We start from the raw sequence: 23,032 nt of genomic DNA on the forward strand, positions 1-23,032 counted from the left end.
CACGCGGTGTTCACTAACACTCCCGGACGAAAACAGAGGGACCAGCGAAGGGTGATTCGCGGCGGACGAAGGTCCCAGGGCAGCCAAGGAGGGCACACTACCAACCTCCCCCTGCACGGCCGCCGCAGCCAAGGAGGGCACACCACTAACCTCCCCCTGCACGGCCGCCGCAGCCAAGGAGGGCACACCACTAAGCCCCCCCTGCACGGCCGACCCGGGTCCCCCCTCCACCCCGGCGCGAGACTCGGCGCCGCTTAACCTAGTAAATTGTTGCATTATCACCTGGATCTGTCCTTGCAGGTCATCGACTCGTGCGCCCATCTTCTTCTCGAAGGCTTTCCTCGCTGTTCTTTCTGTCTGCCAGCGGGTCCGCTCCTCGGTCCAACGTCGCTCTGCATTCTCCCACTGTTCCTCTAGTTGTTCTGACAGCGCCTGCTGAAATCCTCCGAGCAGCCTTTGCATGGCTCGCTCTCCCTCGTAGGGGGTCGCCATGTCGGCCGACCCTGTTCCCTCGTAGGAGGATGCCTCGCCGGCCATCCCCTGCCCCACGTTGGAGGATGCCACGCCGGCCATCCCCTGTCCCACGTTGGAGGATGCCACGCCGGCCATCCCCTGTCCCTCGTTGGAGGATGCCACGTCGGCCATCCCCTGTCCCACGTTGGAGGATGCCACGTCGGCCATCCTCTTTCGCGAGCGTGCAGAAGGGGCCCGAATCCCACTTCTGACACCAATGTTACGTTTGTGGGGAGCCGCCGGCGGCTCCCCGCGCGCACCGTAATTTCTAACGCGTCGCGGCATCGGAATCAAGCTTACACGGTATCACAATTTCTTTATTTACAATTATTAACTATACGCAGTATTATTAAGCTCAGATATAAGGTAAACGATTCGGATATTTTGCTCGTCGTGTTTACTGCCTGACAGCTGTCAGAATTCTGTCTGACAGTTGTTCCTCGAATGTCCTCCTATTCCTCGTTGCGAGCGTAGCAGGCCATGGAGATGTACCCGGTGCTCGCAACAGTATTATCCACAGACACGTGGCTGCCTGATGAACGCAAGATGGAGCCATTCTATGATTTCGATTTCGGGGCGCAGCTTAGAAAATTTCCCTCTTTACTGCACACACTACTATACGAGCAATGTGTACATGAACTCGACGCTTCGCGACTGACTTCGGACATTTGCGGAAAGTAGAGAGAGTGCGAATATGTGTCTTATTCTCTCACTCTTGAAACGCCATATTCAACTATTCAAATCCCTGCAAACAGCACGAGCCACGCGCGATGTTTCTGATTGCTGAGATATTATATTTACAGTAATTCAATATCACACTGAATCGTGTGAATGTAGTGGTATTTATAAAACGACACATGTTATTTGTATGTGTATAACTTTTACACGTGTCACATTCTAAATACCACTACATTCACATTATTCATTGTTTGCCCATATCGATGCCTTTCTCGAGATAGACCCTTTTTCCAAATATCGTTTTTGTATTAATACGAAGATCACGCATATGTGTGCGTGTACATACATATACGTATACATAATATCTACATATATACAGGGGAAACTTTATTGGCTATGACAAATTACTCTGTTTCTTCGTTATGTATAATATAACTGTAACATCAGACGTGTATAGGATCTCACATCGTAACCGTAATGAAATGAGGAACGCCAAAATGCATGGATCCTATACCTGTCATCTATGTCTTTACCACTGCTCGAGTTCGAATACCGTTCAAACCTGCAACTTTTTTTATTCTACAAGTAGTTTTAATATACAATTCCAATCTTTATATAAATTTGATTTTATGTTATTTAGGCTCAAATTATTATTTTATTCCATAAAACATTGGTTGTAAAAAAATGAAAACAGTGCAACTGTGTTTTATGGCTATCTTTGTGACTAAATATGAATTATATTTTCTACAGTATTTTATAAATGAAGTAATATATGAAATGAAGAATTATAAAGTTAAAAAACTGAAAAAAAATGTGTATGAAATAAAATGTGACAGATTTGAACCCGCATGATAGCAAAAGACGGGTTCTGTATTCTTGTCTTCACGGGCTTTTGCAAATATGCCTAGGCAAATGAAAACGTCGCGCGAAGTTTGTGCCGTTTATCGTCAACTTGGACAGTATTTCAGGATCGAGAGAATAAGGTTCACTTTACATTCGCGTTCTCTTTTCACTTTCCGAAGCTGTCCGAAGTGGCCCGAAGTGGCCCGAAGTGCCGAGCTTACGCACACACGATTCCTACGGTAGTTGTGTAGTGTAGGGGTAAATTTTCAGTAACTCGCATCTTCAATTTGGATATCACAGATTCCGATTCCACATCGGCAGCCTTTCAAATTAGGCGCCTCATGGTTCGCAAAAGCCCAACTAAATTTGTCACATTTTTCGCTCTGTTTTATCGATAACCCAGCCAAAAGCGATATTGTGGTATGATCTTACGGCCTGACACTTTTCGTGCTTATATGAGAACATTTTGAATGGGAAGGGTTCATAAATTTTTATAGCTGTCAATGGTAGATCTTTGCTCTACTTTATAACACTCGTATTACTAAATATCAGCAGAATTTCGTAAAATCGTGAGTTGACAGCGTTGCATTGAACATTCTTGTTTCGAATGAACCCATTCCCAGCTTAAAATCATCTCATATAAGGACGGAAAGTGTCAGGACGTAAACCCCTGTTTTTTGCCTAATTTTGTCAGTAATGTCGCTGCTCTGACATATCTCATCGTACCCCCTTAAGTACCTATGCATATACGCAACCCGCGCGAAGAAATATATTTACAACTCACATTCCGATTTAAATCACTGCTGTGCACCTTTTATTCATTCTAAACCATTAATTGTAGTTACAAATAATAATTATTTTAGCATTGAGGATAAGATACATATACATATGTACGACGTTTATATTATTACCTATACGTAATTTATAAAAGGTGTAACAGGCAATATAGTCTTCGATATCTTAAGGGGTGATAGGAGATCCAAATTGAAGCGTAAAATGTACCACAACATAGTGTCCAGTTTACCTTAATTTTGTAATAATAATGCTTTAAAATAACATACTAATATGCTAAACTAACAATCAAAGAATTTTGAAATTTTACAGATGAATTGAAAGGCAGAGATAGAATAAAACATACTTTTTATACACTTTGTTGTATTTGTTACGGTTTACTTTTATAAAGCTTTAAGAATTTTAGATGTTCATTTAAAATAGATTGCGAATTTAAAGAATAGGGATAGATACCTTAAGATTTTTTATTTCGACTTCCTAGTAGAAAGGACAATGTACCGTCCTGAAGATGTGAACTGGCTCAAAGAGTGTGGAATAAGATTTACACATCATTGGAAAGATCTTGTCAAGATGAAACAATTTCTAACGTTTTAACTGGAAAATCTGATCGCAAGATTGCAAAATCGCAGCATGGGAATGATCTTAACCTGTAGTAAAATCCCATCTGTGCGAGAGTTCAAGGCTCCACGCCCGAGAAAAATCCGGGGATGCAAGCTATACTCTAACAGGTTGGATCGCCAAATGTCTTGGAAAACACATTTGGCGATACAACAGTTAAAAGACAACTGCAGGTCGAATGCGACCCACCCTGCTAAAGTATCCTAATTCTGTGTTTCCAACTCTTAAGTTAATTTATGACCCTTTAGGCCTCATATGGGCAACCCCTTGCCTAAGTGTCGGATCCAGCCTCCTACTTCTTTTGATCGGGCCCTAATCTATTTCAGCGAAGTATGTGTGATTCATGATGAGAGAAAACATGAAGTAACAACTTGTTTTAATTCATTTAATATTAATTTGTTTTATTTAATAATTTGGTCTGGCCTTAGAGTCAGAATGATAATTTAGCCCCCGAATTAGGAAAGGGTGCCCATGCCTGCTTTAGGCCTTTAATCGAAAAGCAACGAAACCTAAAAAGTAACCAACTCTTAGTCAAAAAATGCTTAATTTCTAACACCTCCTCCCTTTAAAATGAGGACGAAAGTTCTCAGGTGTTTTCCCTGCGTCGAGCTGTCGTGACCTCGAAGCAGGGGGTCCTGATAACTTCGGGCGATCTGTCCTGCAAGCTGGTCGGAAAAGAGGACTCTCCCCCAGATGGGCGCCAGGCACTGTCGTGCCGATTTACATAAAAGATCGACAACAAAATGCAACCTGCAGTGCAGGGCCCGGCAAAACTTCGACTAGCTTCTGAAGGGATGAGACAGGCCGTGAGTTGGACGATAGTGGAAAAGATCGCCTTCACGGCAAGGCTACAGAACGAAATAGCGTCTACCTTCCACAGGTGTTTTATTCCAAATTATTCGGCACGCGCTTTCAGCACGGCAACGGAAGACTCGCGGATGTTCGGCAATACTACGCAATACGCGCGTCCGCTACAATCGGCACGCGCGGACTCGTCCGGTACAATTATTCCCGATGTTAACTAACGAGACTTACGGTGTCTTCGGCAATGCGGTAACACGTCGATCATTACTAGCTATCTCGACTACGGAAAGAGGACGGAATTAGTCGGAGATAAGTTCGATAAAGTTGGTACGATTTAAGATCCTCCATCGTTACAGAACCCGATCCGAGACGCTCCTGGAGGAAACTCGAATCACGCCCGACACTATGGCATTCCGTGCCCGATAAAACAACTGAGACCAGTAATCTGTGCAGCTTACCCTGATTACAATGAATCGCAAGTCGGCAATCCGTATTCTATCCCCAGGTGATCGCTCGATCCTAGCTACGGCACGAGTGATGGTGCCTAGCGCGCGCGCAGGCGACCCCTCCGATTCGCGACACGTCCCTCCCCCGCGCAAGCGCCGCAGCCCCTACGCGTACTCGCTTTAGTCCAGGTGCGCACTCGAGGAACGAGGCCCTGCTTCTCTCCGGCGACGATCCGCTTTCCGGCATCGTGGAGATTTCCCCAGGACTTCCAGGTATGACTCCTGCCTCCTGGATAACGACCTCCGAACTCGCCTCCACCCTCGCCTTCTCCATTGAGCCTCTCCAGAAGGGCGGCACTGCGGGACCTTTCCCCGGCTCGTGTACCGCAGATTTTCCTTGTCTTCTTAGGTCCTCCGCGGGAACGGCAAGTCCCACAATTCTGAGGGTGGAGTGCCCTTTCTTCTTCCGGTAGTACGCGACACCTGGATCCGGAAGCTACGCGGCCGGGCGCCGGGGACGGCATCGGGGTCCCTCAGGCTACCCACACGGCCCTGAAACGTAATGTGCGCTTGGCACGGAGTTACCCGAAATTAGCGTGAATTCGTTATTACGGTAAGGTCCTCCAGGAGGCGCCTGTCGGTGCGTGTTTCTCGCGAGGGGCCGTACGATTCTTTCCGCTACATAGACCCTAACGGGACCACGGCGCTAGGCGCAACGTTACAAGTCATAGTTTGTTACAGCACTAGTAGGATTAGTTGATAATGACACAATATAATGTTATGTAAATGTATAAGTACATAAGGTAATTACGTTCTTTTCTTAATTTAAAGATAAAAAACAATGTAAGTTGATTTGGTATAACAAATATGCATATGCAAATAAAACTATAAGTATCAGGATTACAAATGCTTATCGTAATAAGGGTAAGGAAAAAGAAAAGGAATGCTTTATGAAATAATTAATCAATCCAGAATTAGCGTTCACGCTTTCTGTACTAGTTTATTTAAGCAATAAAAATAAAATACTTAGAATTTAAAAATTTTTATAGTATACAAAATTTTCTACATTTTCTATATTTTATAAATTTTCTTTTATATATGTATATAATATTCAAAATTCTAAGCTATAAAGGAGTATATAGTGCTTTTACGATAAAGCTTTGTCCTATAGCCGACTCTCGATGGATGTTCTTTCCATATTTCCTTCGTATCGTATCTAGTCATGCTGCTGTCTTTATCCTTCAACAATTGCTTGATGACCTATATGTGATAACGTCCTTTGACAGTCCTCGAAATTCGGAGTTAATATTGGAGTCAAATATACAATTTACAAAGGTTTTTATTACTGGCGAAAATGTGTTTGGATTTGAACTCCATGTATATCCAAGAATTCGTTTTAACAAACGACGGCTGTGACATTGACGACAAAAATTTATAATGGTAAAAATAAATATTACTGCCAATAGAATTATTAATATGTTCTTATACCAATTTGAATGTGATATATTGCAGATTTCCTTATCTCATCCAGCTTGAGTTTTCCAAGTTCTTGTAGCTTTTTGATTGCAAATTTAAGGTCTGCAAAATCCAAGTTTGTGAACTTTATATTTTTTAATAGAGGTAATTTTACCTCCTTTTGTTTCATTGTAGTTAAACAACAATCGTTGTCATATATAATTAGCGGAATATAATATATTAGATTCTTCTCAGTTGTTCGTATAAATACCGGTGAAAAGAGATTTGTATAACCTTTACATTGGTTTCTTAACTGTATAATTCCAATATTGTGAAGAATCACACCTGTAACGTGATTTTGATTTTCTCCACATATAATTGATAAGAAAGTTTGCCTTTGAATAGCATAAATCCATTGATTGTTGTATACATTCTTCCAAGTTTCGATAAATTCCTCCATGGTTTTGATTCTGCAACTCTCTGGAATCCGACTGGATTTTGAAATGAAAAGCTTAGCTACGCAAATGCGTTGTTCCATGAACTGCCTCAAGTGTACATTATTACACACGTTCCTGCTGTCAAGGTATTGAACACAATCCCTTAGATCTTGCAGGAGACAGAATTGAGTTTTGAATTGAGAGATTAATAGAAATTTATGGTCGGGTTTGGTATAATAATATTTTTAGAAGAATTGGTATGTGAAAAAGGAAGAGGTATGAAATGACACAGGTTAAAATTGATTTCTTGAGCAAGCGAAACCTGAATAGCATAAATTATATTTTTATCGTATACAAGTGCATGAACAGTAATTAATTTATATAACTGTGATAAATTTTGTGATTTGGCAGATAAAATAATTTCACATTCACCTTTGTAATGTGAAAATTCTTCACGCAATATTTTGAGTGTAATTAGTAGTACTCTATTATCAACATTTCTGTTATAAGATGGGATAGCTCGGAATAAGATTTACTAATGATATTATTAATCTGTTTAAAGTTATACTTTAGATTATTGTCGCTATTTCTTAATAAATATAATGCGGTATTGAAATTACTAAGAGTATCAGAAATGATACGTACTCACGATTTTAAAAGTGTACTTGTTTGTTTCGCTTTACTTATTAACATTTGAATGAATTTTGTATCATAATTTGCGTCATGTGTTTCAAAACCATCTAAAAATGAGTTTGTTATATTAAATCCATTGTTCAATAAGTTACGACTTTTTCTATTACTACATTTTATTCCCATCATATTGCATAATGTTTCATGCTTATTTTTCATATCCTTAATATCCTTAATATCCTTAATTTCTAATATCCTTAATGTTTGACTGCAAAAGCGAAATGGATAAGATATCGTTAATTTTATCTTTTTGTGCTCACGAATAAAGATGTTTGGTAAAAATAAGATTATTATCCAATATGTTTTTCGTTTACGTTATATAGGCCATATTAATAACAAAATTAATTTAGAATTCGAAATGGTTGCCTCACCTTAGTTTTCATAAAATATTTCACTATATCGTTTAATCGGAGTATTTATGTAGAAGTTGGAAAAGATATGGTTAGAAATGAGAAATAGAGGTAGAAAGGATATGTAGATTACCATGATTATCATATAGAAAATACGGTTTTAGGATGTTAACATGATGTGTTCGATTAGAATTGCCTATACGTAATTCAATATTATTATTATAAGTTGCAACTATCTTATAAAGATCTTTATAATTTAGAGATCATTTTTTAAGTAATCCTACTTTTCGTTGTTTCTGTTGCATACAAATGAGATCACCCATTTTAAATTGAACTGGATGAACTTTTTAATCATAGGATATCTTATTGTTAGATTTTGAAACTTCAGTATTTTCTTTTGCAATTTTGAAACTAGTATTAAGTTTGTGCTGCAATGATATAATATAGTCATCATAAGTATAATAGAATTTTGATTCTTGTACAAGTTTGGTTCTTGGTTTTCGTTCAAATAAAAGTTCGTATGGCATTAGTTTAGTGGTTTTAGGAATAGTCGTGTTATAACTAAACATTGCAAAATTAACATATTCATCCCAGACTGTCTGGTTTGGTTTTATATAATGCGTTAAATGATCTTTTAGACTTAGATATGACCTTTTTAAGGCTCCATTCGTTTGGGGACGTTATGGAGTAGTTGTAACATGCTTAGTTTTAAATAAGTTACTTAATTATTTTATTAAATCCGACATAAAGTCAGGGCGTTGCTCACAAGCAGAGTGTCAATGGTGTCATGTCCCAACCTACCCTGATTTTTGGTCAGTAATTAGTATATACCACTAACAATGTCTCATTAAAATTTTGGGACCAACGATGCACTGCAAGTACATGAAAAATGTAATTAAAGTTTGGCCTATTTGATGCGAGTGGAGGCGTCTAGCCGTCCTGGGGCGCTGCGTGTAGCACGATTTCGGCTCGGTTTTCGCGCTCGCCTACCGGGCATGTCGTCTGCTTTTTCTCCAACTGAAACATCATAGTTAAAGAATTGAACCTAAAAGAGAATTACTAATTATTATAACATCTTTAATTTGCATAATATGATGATATTATAGAAGCAGCTACCAAATTTGTCGATCCTGTTTTATTTTTTACTCAAGGGAAAGAGCATCGCGTCAAGCATTTGATGCGAAACATAACCTTATTAACTTGGCAGTTCCGTAACGTCTGTGTTTGTAAGCAGCAGACGACATGCCCGATAGGCGAGCGCGAAAACCAAGCCGAAATCGTGCTATCGGTTAAGCGCAATCTCCAATGAACTAATCTAACTCTAGGATTCTTACAATTAAATAACCATTAGAACGGTCGATGGTCTGTGAATATAACAAATTTTCGACCGTAATGGTAAGGACGAAAATATTCGACAGATTTTATGACGATCAGAAGTTGTTTCTTTGTAGTCGAGTAGTTTGTTTCGGATTTACTTATGATTCGAGAATAATAGCCGTCATTCCCATCCTGAGAAAAAACACTACATACCAATGCTCATGTTGTTGGTGTCGCAGGTCACAGTAAAAGGTTTTGTGAAATCGGGATACTGCAAAAAAGGCTTTTCCGTTAGCTTTCTTTTTAATGTTTGAAACGCTTCTGCCTGCTCAGCTGTCCAATTGAAATATGTATCTTGTTTTAGTAATGATGTAAGAGGGTTTCCAATTAATAGCTAATTTTGAATAAATTTCCTATAATAATCTATGGTTTCAAAAAATATTTTGATATATCTTTGATCCTGAGGACGTGGTATTAAAAGGATAGATTCAACTTTTTTTGGAATAGGTTGAACTCCATTTTGAACTGTAATTATATGTCCAACACATTCACACGAGTGTTTTAAAAACTTGTATTTGTTTTGTTGGAGCTTTAAATAATTTTCTCGGAATCGAGTAAATACATTTAATAATTTTGAATTATGATCTTCGAGACTCTATTCATGAACAATAATATTAGCAATTGTCTACAGTTAATCTCGTTAAACCATTATTCATTAAACGTTTCAAACATGAAGGACCATTTATTACGCTAAAGGACATTCGCGTGAATTGAAAATACACTCAGAAGTTGAAAATCTGTACTAAATATTTATTTCTTATCAGAAAGTGGTTCTAAGGTTAGTTCTAGAATTGGAAGTCGTTTAACTGATATCGATGAATTTACCATTATGATTAAGGCAAAATTTTGATCCTTTACTCTAACTACGGCATTAAGTATTAAAATAGAATCATTATCAAATTGAATTGATGCAGTAAGTTCCTCAGAAAAACTATGAAGTTACTAAATTGCTGGGTCATTTCTTCAATGGAAGTTGATTGAATTGCATTCGATGCTATTACAACTGGTGGATTCGGTGAATGCTGAACTCTCAGAAAATTTTGCTGCTGAGAATTTGCATGTGTTGAAATATTCTGTGATTGTCCATTAAAATTAGTATTAGAATCTAAAGCTACCTAACAAATTCGTTTTGCATTATCAAATTGTCGTTTCTTACATTCGTCAATGGTATAACCAGTACGTTTGCAATAATTACATTGTTTATGAAATGAAAAGCTACACAGGTAGAAATAGGATTGTGAATACTATAGTGTAGAGACTTAGAAACTAGTCACAGTTATGCCCTTTGTTCACTAAGGAAACATGAATTTGTAGAACGATTTTTATGACAGAGTTTACAAACAGATTTTACGCTAATGTTGATGTTCATATTTAAGGCGAAGTGCTTTTTCTGCAGCTAAAACAGCAGTGAAAGTATTATTTGTGGATAAGAATAATATATAAACCTATTAAGAGTCATGTCATTAATCATCGCTAATTGATCTGCCAATGTTTCTTCACTATCATCACTAGCATGAATAATTCCAAGTATTCTAGAGGAAACCTCTTGTAGTCTTTGATGGAGTTGTGACACGTTTTCATTTCGCTCTTGTCGGATATAATTTAATTTTTCCAATAATTGCAATTTTTTTATCTTGGTATAAACTCACTAATAGATCAGAAATGTTTCCTTATGACATCAAATTACACTGAACATCAATTTGTTCACAAGCTTTGTCAGTAATTGTACTTTCAATAATTAATCATAGAGGTTGATTCTGCCATTCATGTACTAATTCAAGGACTGCATCGACTTGCTTAATAAAACTTCTAAGTTTGTAATGATCACCATCAAAACTATCAGGTATTAACCGAGTTAGAAAATTGAATGTGAGTTTAATGTTTTGTGAATTATTTGTGCTAGGTTGAGGTGATAGAGGCATTTTGTTAAGGGAAAAATAGGAAATGGCGAATTACAAATGGACTTGCACTCACGGCAATGCTATTGAGCTTGTTCTACTGTAGAATTCCACAATCGACGCTAGAGTCACTAATCCCAGAGTGAACACGATGTGATTTCCTTGATAATACGTTGCGTGTCCATTATTTCCAGAGTCTAGTTCTGATGTCACAATTGAAATATCATCATTCACGATCAAAACAGAGCTGCTACCTCTGCTGCTACACTAAATCAGTTGAATGCCAGAACTAATCCCATCTTCGTAGCCAAATTTATGTTGGATGCCCAGCGATATTAATTAATTAATATGTTAAATATAATATCTTTAATCACTTTGACTTCCTCACAGTGAGGTGATAAACTCAAGTCTGTCCTTTTCTCGGGAAAAGTGTGCAAAGCACGTTCAAGAGGGTAGGTGGTGGTGGAGAACCCGATCAAACTCTTAGATTACTTTATGACGCTTTGAGCTTTCAATGGGTCAGCAACAAAACATAGAAAGTAACCAATTCTTAGTCAAGAAAATCTGGGTTTCCAACAAAGCTTTAAAGTTCGAAATTGCTTGTGGAAAAGAACGTAGGTAATACACACAAATGTAGTGTAAATCAAAAGACTGTCGGTAGTAAACTGTTCAAAATTGACCCAGTGTTCGACAGAGCAGGAACCGTTTACAATAGGAGCCCCATTAAAGGACTTGCCTGTATGAGGGTCTTAACACATATTCAGGGCCTTCCGAAACAGACACAACCTTCTCAAGCAACCGAATTCTCTGGGTCAACAGACCCTTTCAATAGGTTTGTTTTACCGACACGCATGAGCTTCTTTTCGTTTTAGGACATAGTACTAACTTTAAAAAGATAAAGAGATTCCTTCATCTGAAAGACACCCCCTGCTAAATTAATCACTTTTTTTATATTCATTTATTAATCTAAGAGAGTTTGGGATTCGTCGCGGGTGTACGTAATAATACCCTTGTTTGTGTAACAGTAATAAAATTTATTAAAATTGAACTCATAAAAAACTATACTGTACAAGCGTACGGTACGAACCAAACCGTGAACTTTTCGCATAGGCGATCAGGACTCGACTGAGGTCTCTAGAACCTCTTGACCAAAGGGTCCTCGTAAAACACGTGTTGGGTTTTTCCAAACGTTACAAGGAAAAAAGAAAGTTTCCCTTGCAACGTCTAGGACGACAACGACATGTTGCTACCCAAGCTATTGCTTGCTAACCAACATCTGGTTAGCATCACTAGCATTCGCTAGCGTAAACGAAAACTAAAACGTTCGAGTTACTACAAGAGGTTACGGGGTAGTTTAAAACATTGTTTTACATGCTTTGAGTTTAAGTTAAATGAAACCGACTTGTCCACCACTTTTTCTATACGATACGAGCCTCCCTAAATTGCCAATAGAATTTAACACCCTTGTCAAACGCCATTGTAATAGCGATAGGTGATCTCACTGAGAAGGAAAGACGACAGACGCCAGACAAAGATAGGGAATAAGCAAGGACCTATGGGGATCCACAATTAAATATTCGTAGATAATTGCTTAAGATCTAATTAGTAAAGCGCGCGTCGCGTGGGAAAGACACCATTTACGAGTTAAAGAAACAACAAGATCGCAAGTTAGAGGATCCGATCACCAGGGCTCAACTCTAGGCAATTGGATTGTAGTCAGTGGACGGGTTCTAAAGTACGCATAAAACGAGCGCGGTATACCTTCGCACTTTGTACGAAGAGCGTGACGAATTTATGGGAAAAAAAGAAAGAATATACCGTAGACGCGCCTGACCATCATTGACCAAAATGACGGTCAACCAGCACGATGTCACACCCTACTTACATAGTCTTTTCACCGACTATATTTTGCCAATAATCGTATCTAGTTATAGAGATCAGTGATTGACCTAAAATATTCGGTTACTTAAGAAGGTTGTGTTTGTTTAGAATGCCCTTAACACGTGTTGAGACCCTCATATACACAAGTTCTTCAATGAGTCTTCTATTGTAAACGATCCCTATGTCAATCTTGAACAGCTGACTGCCGGCAGTCTTTTACTTTAGGCTACATCTATGCGTGTTACTTATGTATGTTCGTTTCACAAGTAGTTTCGATCTTTAACCTTTGTAAACATTGAACCGTAAGAGATACAACAAAATGTATTAAGATTTTTTTTTCTATTACTCCCCCTTAATATATCTACAAAATTACAAGATCCTCCGACTTAAACGAAGCTTATCATATTGTAACGGCCTCTCTTCCACCTGCGTCATTAACTAAAGGTGATCCATCACGTGCTACACCATGTATATAACCGTCTCCTTTTCTCACCTAATACGTTCCTTTCCTACGTTAGTTACTCCACTCATGTATAGCCTTCTCCATTACGTTCAGTATATTTAATTAATTACAATTGCTTTCAGTTATTAGTTTTATATACTTTTTTCATTATACATATTATAGAATTGTAAGATACACATACTCATTTTCGTACTTGTTTATAATATTTTATGATGACGATTAATTTAAATTATTACCGTAAATATTAGATTAGGATAGCGACTACTTAGACTCACTGCGTATGCGTGTACTCTAATTTTTCGAGTATATAAGGAAGTATTCCAGACACATCTCCAGGAAAGCAAATTTGGACGTTAAGAATAACACTATGACTATTTCGGAGGCAGCTGATACACTCCGAGTGGAGTTATTACAGACCACTACGTCCGTGACATGGTGCCGGTACAGCAACTCAATGCCCAGAAGATTAAAGGTATTTGATGCTCCTTTTGGGATTGATTGTGAGAGCATCTAAATATTCATAAACTCAGGATAATAAGCCCATCGAACTTATTTGATAATTGCAAAAAGGCCATAGAGTGCTCCGTTCGAGATAAGGTATCTGCGGCTATAGCGACTGAAAGTTTCAGCAAGTTAGGATGCGTCTCGAAGATGCTTAACTGAGCGGACATGCCGTAACAAGCGCAGACAAGCAACTTTACTTTGGTGAAAGTGACAGATCGCTCCGTTCGAGATAAGTTCTGGGCGGTTATAACGAGTGAACTCTACACAGACTAAAAGTCGCTTAGAGGTGCTTAGTGCAAGTAGTCGATAATCTTTTTTATTCTGGAGAGATCTGGAAACCGCTCTTGTATTGTTTTCATAATTGAGGCAGCGACTGAGAATCTATCAGATCAAATCTTTCCAAATCTCGCGCCTCCTAAATTATCGACACCCGACTGAAAACATCGCACTATTCACACATTGAACATACTCGCGCATAAAATCATAACCTTAGTACCTATTATGTATTTAGAAAACTATTATTATAATTTCACAGCGTTAGTTAATTGTAATTCTTACGTATTACGCATTTTACCATTCCGTAGCACGAATCATTCAACAAGCGTTTCGATTAAAAATCGATTATAAGAATTATATCCATATCCGATGTTTAGTTATACGTCACACATAACCATGCTCAAGTTTAGTTTAGTAATTATCAGTTATAACATTTTCTTTTTTCTTTTTTCTGAAGCGTTGCTTGACGGATAATACGGCATGTTGAATTTCAGTTGTGTTTATCGTGACACAAGCTGTTCTTATACGCTTTTTCATATCTTCTTTGGCTGTTAGTATTTCATTATTCACTTGCTGCTTTAATTTTCACCACAAATAGAAGTCTAGAGGTGTTACATCTGGAGATGGTGCGGGCCATTTATGATTTCCTGCACGACCAATCGTCGATCTCCGAATGTCACCTTAAGAAATTGAGTAATTATCCGTGCAGAATGAGCAGGGCATCCATCTTGTTGGAACCACATAGTTTGACGTATATGAAGCGGAATATTTTCCAGCAGATGTGGCAAAATTTGCATTAAAATATGTTTACATCTCGAAGCGTTTAATGTGCCATCGATAAAATAAGGATCAATTATTTCACTGTTAAGAAATCTACACCAAACGTTTACAGACCAGGATCTTTGTTTATCCACTTCTCGCAGCTACCGTGAATTTTCTATTGGCCAATAATACATATTATGACGACTGATTTGACCACAGTTTGTAAATGTGGCTTCGTCCGTAAATAAAACTTTAATCAAAAACAGCTCATCACTCTGTAATTTCTGCAGACCCCATTCACAAAGATGGTGAACACGGCCCTGAAAATCATTTCCATGTAACTCTTGGTGAAGTGAAACATGAAGAGCATAGAATTTATTTAAATATAATATTCGCAAAACACTTCGTTGACTAATGCCACTTTCACGTGCTAGCTGCCTTGTATTATCATGGGTATTTTGTGTTACAGCTGCTAAAATGTTCACTGTATTTCGATTATCAGTTGCTATCATGGATCTTTTTTGTATTTTGTTATCTACACGTCTAGTTTCTGGAAACTTTTAATAACATTTGTAAATGCAGATCGTGAAGGTGTGACACGTTCGGGAAACCGTTCAGTATACAAACGGATTACATCTCTTACAATTTGGCGACATTCCCTATAAACAAAAACCATATCTATTTTCTCCGCTATTGAATAACGCATTTCGGAAACTTGAGATACACTTCTATAACGACCCACGGTCTCCCCTCTCACTCTATCCATTTCTATCTCACTCTATCCATTACTATCCCTCTCTATATATTACCATCTCTCTCTATATTTGTATCCTTCTAATACTTTATTATTATATTACCGCGTATTCTATTATCTTAATACTAATTAATATTTTTATACCTTATTTTTATATCATATATTATAGGCTCTAATTATATTTTAACATAAACACAACGTATGTCGTACGTTTTCATTTACGATTAGAATACGACCGCCATTAGAAAATAAGACATTACGCATGCGCGAACTCCGACTAGCGGGTATATAAGGAGCTGCGAAAGCAGCAAGAGACATACACTTCCTCAACTGGTACTCCTCCACTGAACTCCACAATAAAGCTAAAATCAAAAAAAGCAGTAAGAGACACACTTCTCCCTGACATCAGGTTCCGAATAGACGAAGATCTTAGAGGTAGCTGATATACTTGTCCAGTGAGATTGAGACCGCTCCCTTAGAGGTAGCGACCGTTCTAGCAAATACTAATCGATGCTCCTTTAATATAGAGTTCGTGCTCGCCCGAAGCAGACGAATCGCATGCCAACAAGCGCTAAAAGCCATTCCTAATCGGACACACTTCTAAGACCGCTCCTGAAGAGTCTTTTCTTCAGGGTAGCGACTGATGTAAAAAAGATAACAGAGGGCTTACGGATGCTTACGCATTTAGGCAAAGATCATATGTTTCATGGAATCTTGAGATCGCTCTGAGGTTATAGCCACCTATAACTTTGGCAGCGACCAGGGACAGGATCTATTGCAGACACATACACAACACACTGCGCTTTGTGTAGAGAATCCTCTACCGCGAATAATATCACATAACTTAACTGTCGTTCAACGATACATAACGTATTTGCATAACCCTTGCGTTATCGAGATAACTGATAGATAATCACGTTCAATATAGCCTCACATTTATATAATCACACATAATAGAACCTCATATTATCTTATTATCCTACTAATATTTAACCAGCTTAGAATAAATATCAATATTGTATTAACGTTAGGATTAGAATAAGTTTTATTCAATAAATTATTGTTAAGAGAGATATAAGCCTTGGATTTCAACGCCACACGAACCCCCACCTTTTCGTCCGTTGGAAAGCCGCTCTTCCATGGACAGCGTAGCATTGCTTTAGAGACGTTACACATTGCTCGGTAGAGATTCTCATAAACAACTAACCATAGTATGCACAGTTGAAGCGTACAGCGTGATTGAATGTTTATTTCCATTCAACACCCCGTAACAAAAGATTACGAGACAGAGATGAAATAATACCAACAACCAGAGACGGCAAAGAAGTGTTCGACCATTTTCTCAAAGTAAATTATTTTTCATCACAATTGACTTAACCCAGACCACAAATGACTTTTTCAATAGGTCATTGTGTTCGTCTCGAAATATTCTATCAGAATGTAAGTAGAAAAACTACCGTTCCATTTAAAAAAAAACAGAGATGATCTTCATATCTCCTTGACGCCTCCTATCAAAAAACTAGTAACATCGGATGATCAGTCCCTCGATACCAAATAATTTTGGCCTGATGCATTTTATCTTATCACCAATAGCAGCCAAGTTATTCAGGTGGCCGGTTTTAAGTGCCTCACCCAGTATGTAAAATACTCTACGCCTGCGGTAAAGTTTACATCGGTGAAACTGGGAGGAGTGTGAGCACTCGAAAACATCAACGTTGTGCCAGAGTGAATTATACATAATCGGCTGTTGCTGAACACTAGATAGCAACAGGATACAAAATTCTTTTCGATGAGACTAACATCATCGCGCAAACTAAGGGTTACTTCCATAGAAAATACAGGGAAACTTTAGAGTTAGCTAAGCATTCCAATAACATCAACAGGGATACAGGATATTAGCTCGACCCAATTTGGAGCTCAATCTTCTTAGTTTTTTTTTAAAATTGTTCGGCTGTACAATTTAAGAAGCTCCCATTAGTGGTAAATGAACCGTACTATTGGTGATCATTGATGATCATAACCACAGAACACACGTCAGTTTCAGTATTGTCTTTTAACTCCTGAGAAAGCTAGCTGCAATAAAAAATCTCTTCCTATAGAACACGTCTTGCTCCAGAAAGCCTCGGCAGTGTGAAATGTATGATGCCGGGCCGTAAAAGCCTCAAATCTCTGATTATCAATGTTTATAAACACTAGCACGGTCAAAGACAACCGATAATGGAATAGACGATAAGTAAAAGCTAATCAAATTCGATTTTCTCGAAAACGAAGTCTCGGATAACAAAATTGTATACCACTTTCCTTCATATTTTTTTTTGTTGTTCTACGATTTTCCACCCAGCCTGTATAAAGTAAAAATGTGAGAAAAAATAATTTTACTTTTATTTACCTCAACGATTTCTTTGTCTCCTGTTTATTTGACAAACCCACAAGATAGCACTGTTTGATTGAGTAGCCTGAAACGTTGGACTTATGCAGTAGTTTTGATATGTTCACCATTTTCAAAATTATTCCTGTGTTTTTGGTCAATGGTTGATACAAACCGGAGATGCTATAATGCCTCTTCAATTCTGAGTTTTAATTACTGCACATTTCTAATTTTGGTGGTTGATCGAGGAACGCGTAAAACAGGTCTGCGTCTTATCCGTCGCATTCCAAACATTTCATCTAAAAATTGACCAATTGGTAGGCTATAATGAGGAAGAAGTAACTGGAGTGACGTCTGGATGGTGGCATAATTTGACGTAGTTCATTTAAGAGACGAGTCCGTAGAAATCGCAAATATGCTACAATTATTAATGATGGCTAATGTATAGGTCATCATCAGTAGTTAAGTGAAGCTTTAATATTGTTTCTCAGGATAATTGTATATTTCTCGAGGTAAATTGCAATTCTTTGGTGCTTTGTCAAAGTACTCATTTATGTAAAATATGAAAACATTAATATAAAACAGGTTTAAGATGAACCAAACATTAACATCATTTTCCGATAGAACGGTTGAGTTCTAACATATAGTTTCTTTTGCAATATTGTTCCTCTCTATGAGTAGAACATGATGCAATTATACAAAAATGTTGACTTTGAAAATCTTAAAAAAGTCGTCAAGATCAATTCTGCGGGAAATTGTTTTCACAAATCTCTATCAATCGAGAAATGTAGGATCACGCTATGTTGATTGTGACATATAATTTTGACACATATAATGTTACAATTTACTTGGATCATTTAAGATGCTCGATCGTTAATCGTTAAGCTGTTCGAAATATGTTCAAATTGCTCGGATTTTTCGAGCTACTCGATTATTTGAACCGTTCGATTTCTTTCGAACCGTTCGGTTCCTTTTGAAATATTTGGTTTCTTCAAACCGTTCGGTTTCTTTCGAAACGTTTGGTTTCTTTCAAACCGTCCGGTTACTTTCAAACTGTTCGGTTTCTTTCGAACTGTGCGGTTTTTCGAGTTCTCTGTTTGGTTTGGCTTTTCGAACATTCTGATACCATTAATCTCCGCTGCGTAGCTCGGCAGAATGTTCGCAGAACGCAATAAACCATTAAAGGATTAAAATATATTCAAACTGTTAAAATTTCTTAAAAATTATTTGTTATTTGTTAAAATAATTATTATATTTTTTAGTATTCTTTAGTTCCTTCAGACAGTTTAATTATCAGAAAATATCCATTTCATTTGTAAATCTATATTATAAATATATTTCTTTTGTACTTTTGCTGCGTATTCCTAGTTTGCTTGTTATACAATCACTCCTTTTTCCTCGATTTATGGAAAAAGTACTTATACGACTATTAAAATATATTATTTTATTTTCAAAATAATAGTAGTGTACGCAATGAATTCATACTACACCATCTATCGCGACAACAAAGTTCATTATGAATCACTTGTTAACAATTTAGATATAGCTATACATTGACAAAACTAAAACTAAAACTTTTAACGCGATTTACTCAATTTGCTATTTTGACTTATGCGCCCCTTTTCTACAAACGTCCTCAATTACTAATGTTTAATTATCGGATCACTCTCTTTTCAGACAATAATTTAAAATTAATCCTTAAACTCTGAGAAAAAAAATAGTTAATAATCAGTAAGGATTAACAATAATCCACACCATTTCAGTTCTTTAATTTTTGTGTAAATCAGCTATTTTTCTTACCAAATATTCAGCCTTGATTTAGCATAAACACAGTGACTCCTACTATATCAGTTACGATTTAATTTCTCATCAAATAAATGTATCAACGATTAGTATATCTTATAGCAATAGAATTACAAGAATTGTCCCCTACTCGTGTCTACAGGAGATTCTACGACAGCCCTGCTCTGCGTTCTTTGCAAGATGTCCTTCCCCTCAGCATGGGAATTGATGGTACATGCTCAGGCAGCTCATATGATCAACATTTATGAGCTAGGAACACAACCCCAGAGTCCAAGATCTGCGCCCAGTCCATCTCAGAGTCCAAACCAGCATCAGAAGGAGTCATCACCGTCACTGCAGGACTTTCAGGTGCGTTCACGAATTTTTCAAATAGCATTTATCTTCACAGAAAGCCTCAACGCTATGTTCTATGACGCTAACTTCTATATTTTACCGAATCACATGCCTTTTAAGAAATTCTATCGCTCTCGTTGGGGAAATACACTTTTCTGCTTCTGCAGTTTTTATCCATATAAACGAGCAAGAAGTACTTGAAAGTGTCGTTTTAGTGGTTTCTCTCCGAATGAATATAAATGTGCTTTTTATCGTTGGATTCAGTTTACGATACAAAATTTATACAGTACTGTTCCGCAAAAAGGACCGCACATCGGAACTGTCCGTACCCGTTTTACGGAACTGGTAAACTATTTTTCTTTTACAATTCATTCTCGGTACGGCACAGCAAGGGACAGAGACGTGTCATTTTCGTTTGGTACTGCCAGGGTTAACATGTGACAGGAAAAGACAGAATTAGGACACTCTAGCCAAATGTGCTTCCCTAGACGTTTCGCGATTCAACCTGCTAGTTAGAGTATCGCTTACATTCTCGGTTTCTTTCCGGACGTGAAGCCTCGAACTCTCGCATCAAATAGGATTTTATTACAGATTTCTTTTGTTCAAAACCACGAAATCGCATACTTTGAGGTCATCTCTCGTGCTGTGATTTTGCAATCTCACGATCTGATTTTCCAGTTAAAATGTTAGAAATTGTTTCGTCTTGGTAAAATCTTTTTAATAATGTGTAGATCTTACACCACGCTCTTTGGGTTAGTTCACATCTTCAAGACGGTACATTGTTCTTTTTATTAGGAAATCGAAATAAAAAATCTCAACGTATGTATTCCTATTTTTTAAATTCGCGATCTATTTTCGATAAACACCTCAAATTTTTAAAACTTTATGAAAGTAAACCGTAACAGATATAACAAAATGTATAACAACATTTTACTCTATTTCTGCCTTTCAATGCATTTGTAAAATTGTAGAATTCCCTGATTGTTAATTTAGCTTATTGGTATATTGTTCTAAGGCATTACTATTGAAAATTAAGGAAAACTGGGCACTATGTTATAGTATACTTTACGCTTCAATTTGGATCTCCTATCACCCCTTAAAGTATCGAAGACTATATTATATGTTACACCTTGTATAAGATATATATATATAAATAACTATATAAACGTCGTACATATGTATATATATATTATGCTTAATGTTAAAATAATTATTATTTGTAACTACAAATAATGTTTTACAACGAATAAAAGGTCCAGGGCAGCGATTTAAATCGGAGCGTGATTTCTGATTTGTAAACATACTTCTCCGCGCGGGCTATGTACATGCATAGGTACTTAAAGGTCTAAATGAGAAATAACTCAGATCCGAGATCCATTTCTTGCAAACATCTCGAATTTTCAAAACTTTGTAATAGTTAAACCGTAAGAGATGCAGTGAAATATATTAAAATTTTTTTACTGCATTTTTGCCGTTCAATACATCTGTAAAATCATAAACTTCTTTGATTATTAGTTTAGTATACAGGGTGTTACCTCTAACGCGACGCACGATTTTCCACCCACTTGCAGTCACCTGATAAAAAAAAGAGTTTAAAACAAAAGTTGTAAAGTTTGGGATGTACATATAATAGATATCAGAAAAAAAATTTCGAAGACAGTTTGTTTTCATGGCGAAGTCACGGTCACCTTGGGTTTTACAAATAGGAATACATATTTTTTGTTTAGCATATTCTAAAGGACATCGAGACGAATTAAAAATACATATTACATGATATTTTTACTAACATATAATTTGATTTACAGTAGTGGTAATGTGAAATATTTAGCTGTTCGTCGTGTTTGATTTTAAGGCAATGTAAACATAATTTACTTAATATTAGTAAATGTAAACATACAACTAGAACATAAGGAAAATGCACTTTATTTACTTACATGTTCAAAATTCATTCCGCCTTCCGCGACGCAATATTCTATTCTTTTACAGAAGTTTGAATCTGTTACTACAATTTGACTTGCTGAATTCACAGTTCTGCATGTGAGATAATTTTCTTTTGCAATTCTTCAATACTAATAATTGCTGATAATGTTTATACTGTCTTAAACCCAAATACGACGAAAAGCTAGATATTTCACATTTCCATTACTGTAAATCCAGTGATACATTAGTAAAAATATCGTAATATGTGTTTTGAACTCGTCTCGATGTCCTCTACTATATGGTAAAAAGAAGTATGTGTTCCTATCTGTAAAACCCAAGGCGACCTTGATCTTACGATGAAAACGAACTGCTTTCAAAACTTTTTTATTGATATTTTGTACATCCCCATACCATGCAACTTTTGTTTTAAACTCTTTTTTTTATCAGGTGACTGCAAGTGGGTGAAAAATCGTGCGTCGTGTCAGAGGTAACACCCTGTATAAGCCATAAGGCATTAATATTACAAAATGGTGACAGATCGGATACTATGCCATAAAACATTTTGTGTTCTATTTGAGCTCTCCTACTACCCCTTAGAATATTTCAATGTATGCTTGTTACACTCTGTACATAGGGAATGATCGAAAAAAGTACCTATATCCTACATCTACACTAAATATTTCCCAAAAGTTACTTTTCACAAGAAATATTAAATCTAGAATAAGGTAGTCACATGATATCCGTCCTAAAAAGTAGGTAATTAATATGTAATTAAAGGAATTTAATAACCATGATAGAAATCAGCTCTTTATCTTCGCTGAGTGAAAAAAGAGTAACGTATTTGATAGCAACCATTTTAAAACGGTAATGAACGTCGAAACTCACGATAGAAATTTTCTAAATAGAGTTGAAACTTTTTTTTAAATTTCTCGCTCCTAACGTGATGAGCTGCAAATGACTTCTTAGTTTATTAGGACAGTGGATTACTCTCGGAGTCATAACATGACATAAGAAAAAGAAGTCTTAAAAAATGTTATCAAGAGAAATTTTCTTCTTAAACATCAAAG

At 37.0% G+C, this 23,032-nt stretch overlaps 1 protein-coding gene across 8 annotated transcripts in view; it reads left to right on the forward strand.

The window, feature by feature from the left end:
• The window catches only part of LOC143179230 (uncharacterized), a 590,730-nt gene that overhangs the window by 554,999 nt on the left and 12,699 nt on the right, over positions 1 to 23,032 (forward strand). For all 8 annotated transcript variants that reach the window (XM_076378351.1, XM_076378350.1, XM_076378352.1 and 5 more), the window contains one exon: positions 19,855 to 20,060. In XM_076378351.1, the coding sequence (XP_076234466.1) occupies positions 19,855 to 20,060 (206 nt within the window). The remainder of the gene's footprint in view (positions 1 to 19,854; positions 20,061 to 23,032) is intronic.

This window comes from Calliopsis andreniformis, chromosome 5 (genome assembly GCF_051401765.1).
Source record: "Calliopsis andreniformis isolate RMS-2024a chromosome 5, iyCalAndr_principal, whole genome shotgun sequence".
Taxonomy (NCBI): Eukaryota; Metazoa; Arthropoda; class Insecta; order Hymenoptera; family Andrenidae; genus Calliopsis; species Calliopsis andreniformis.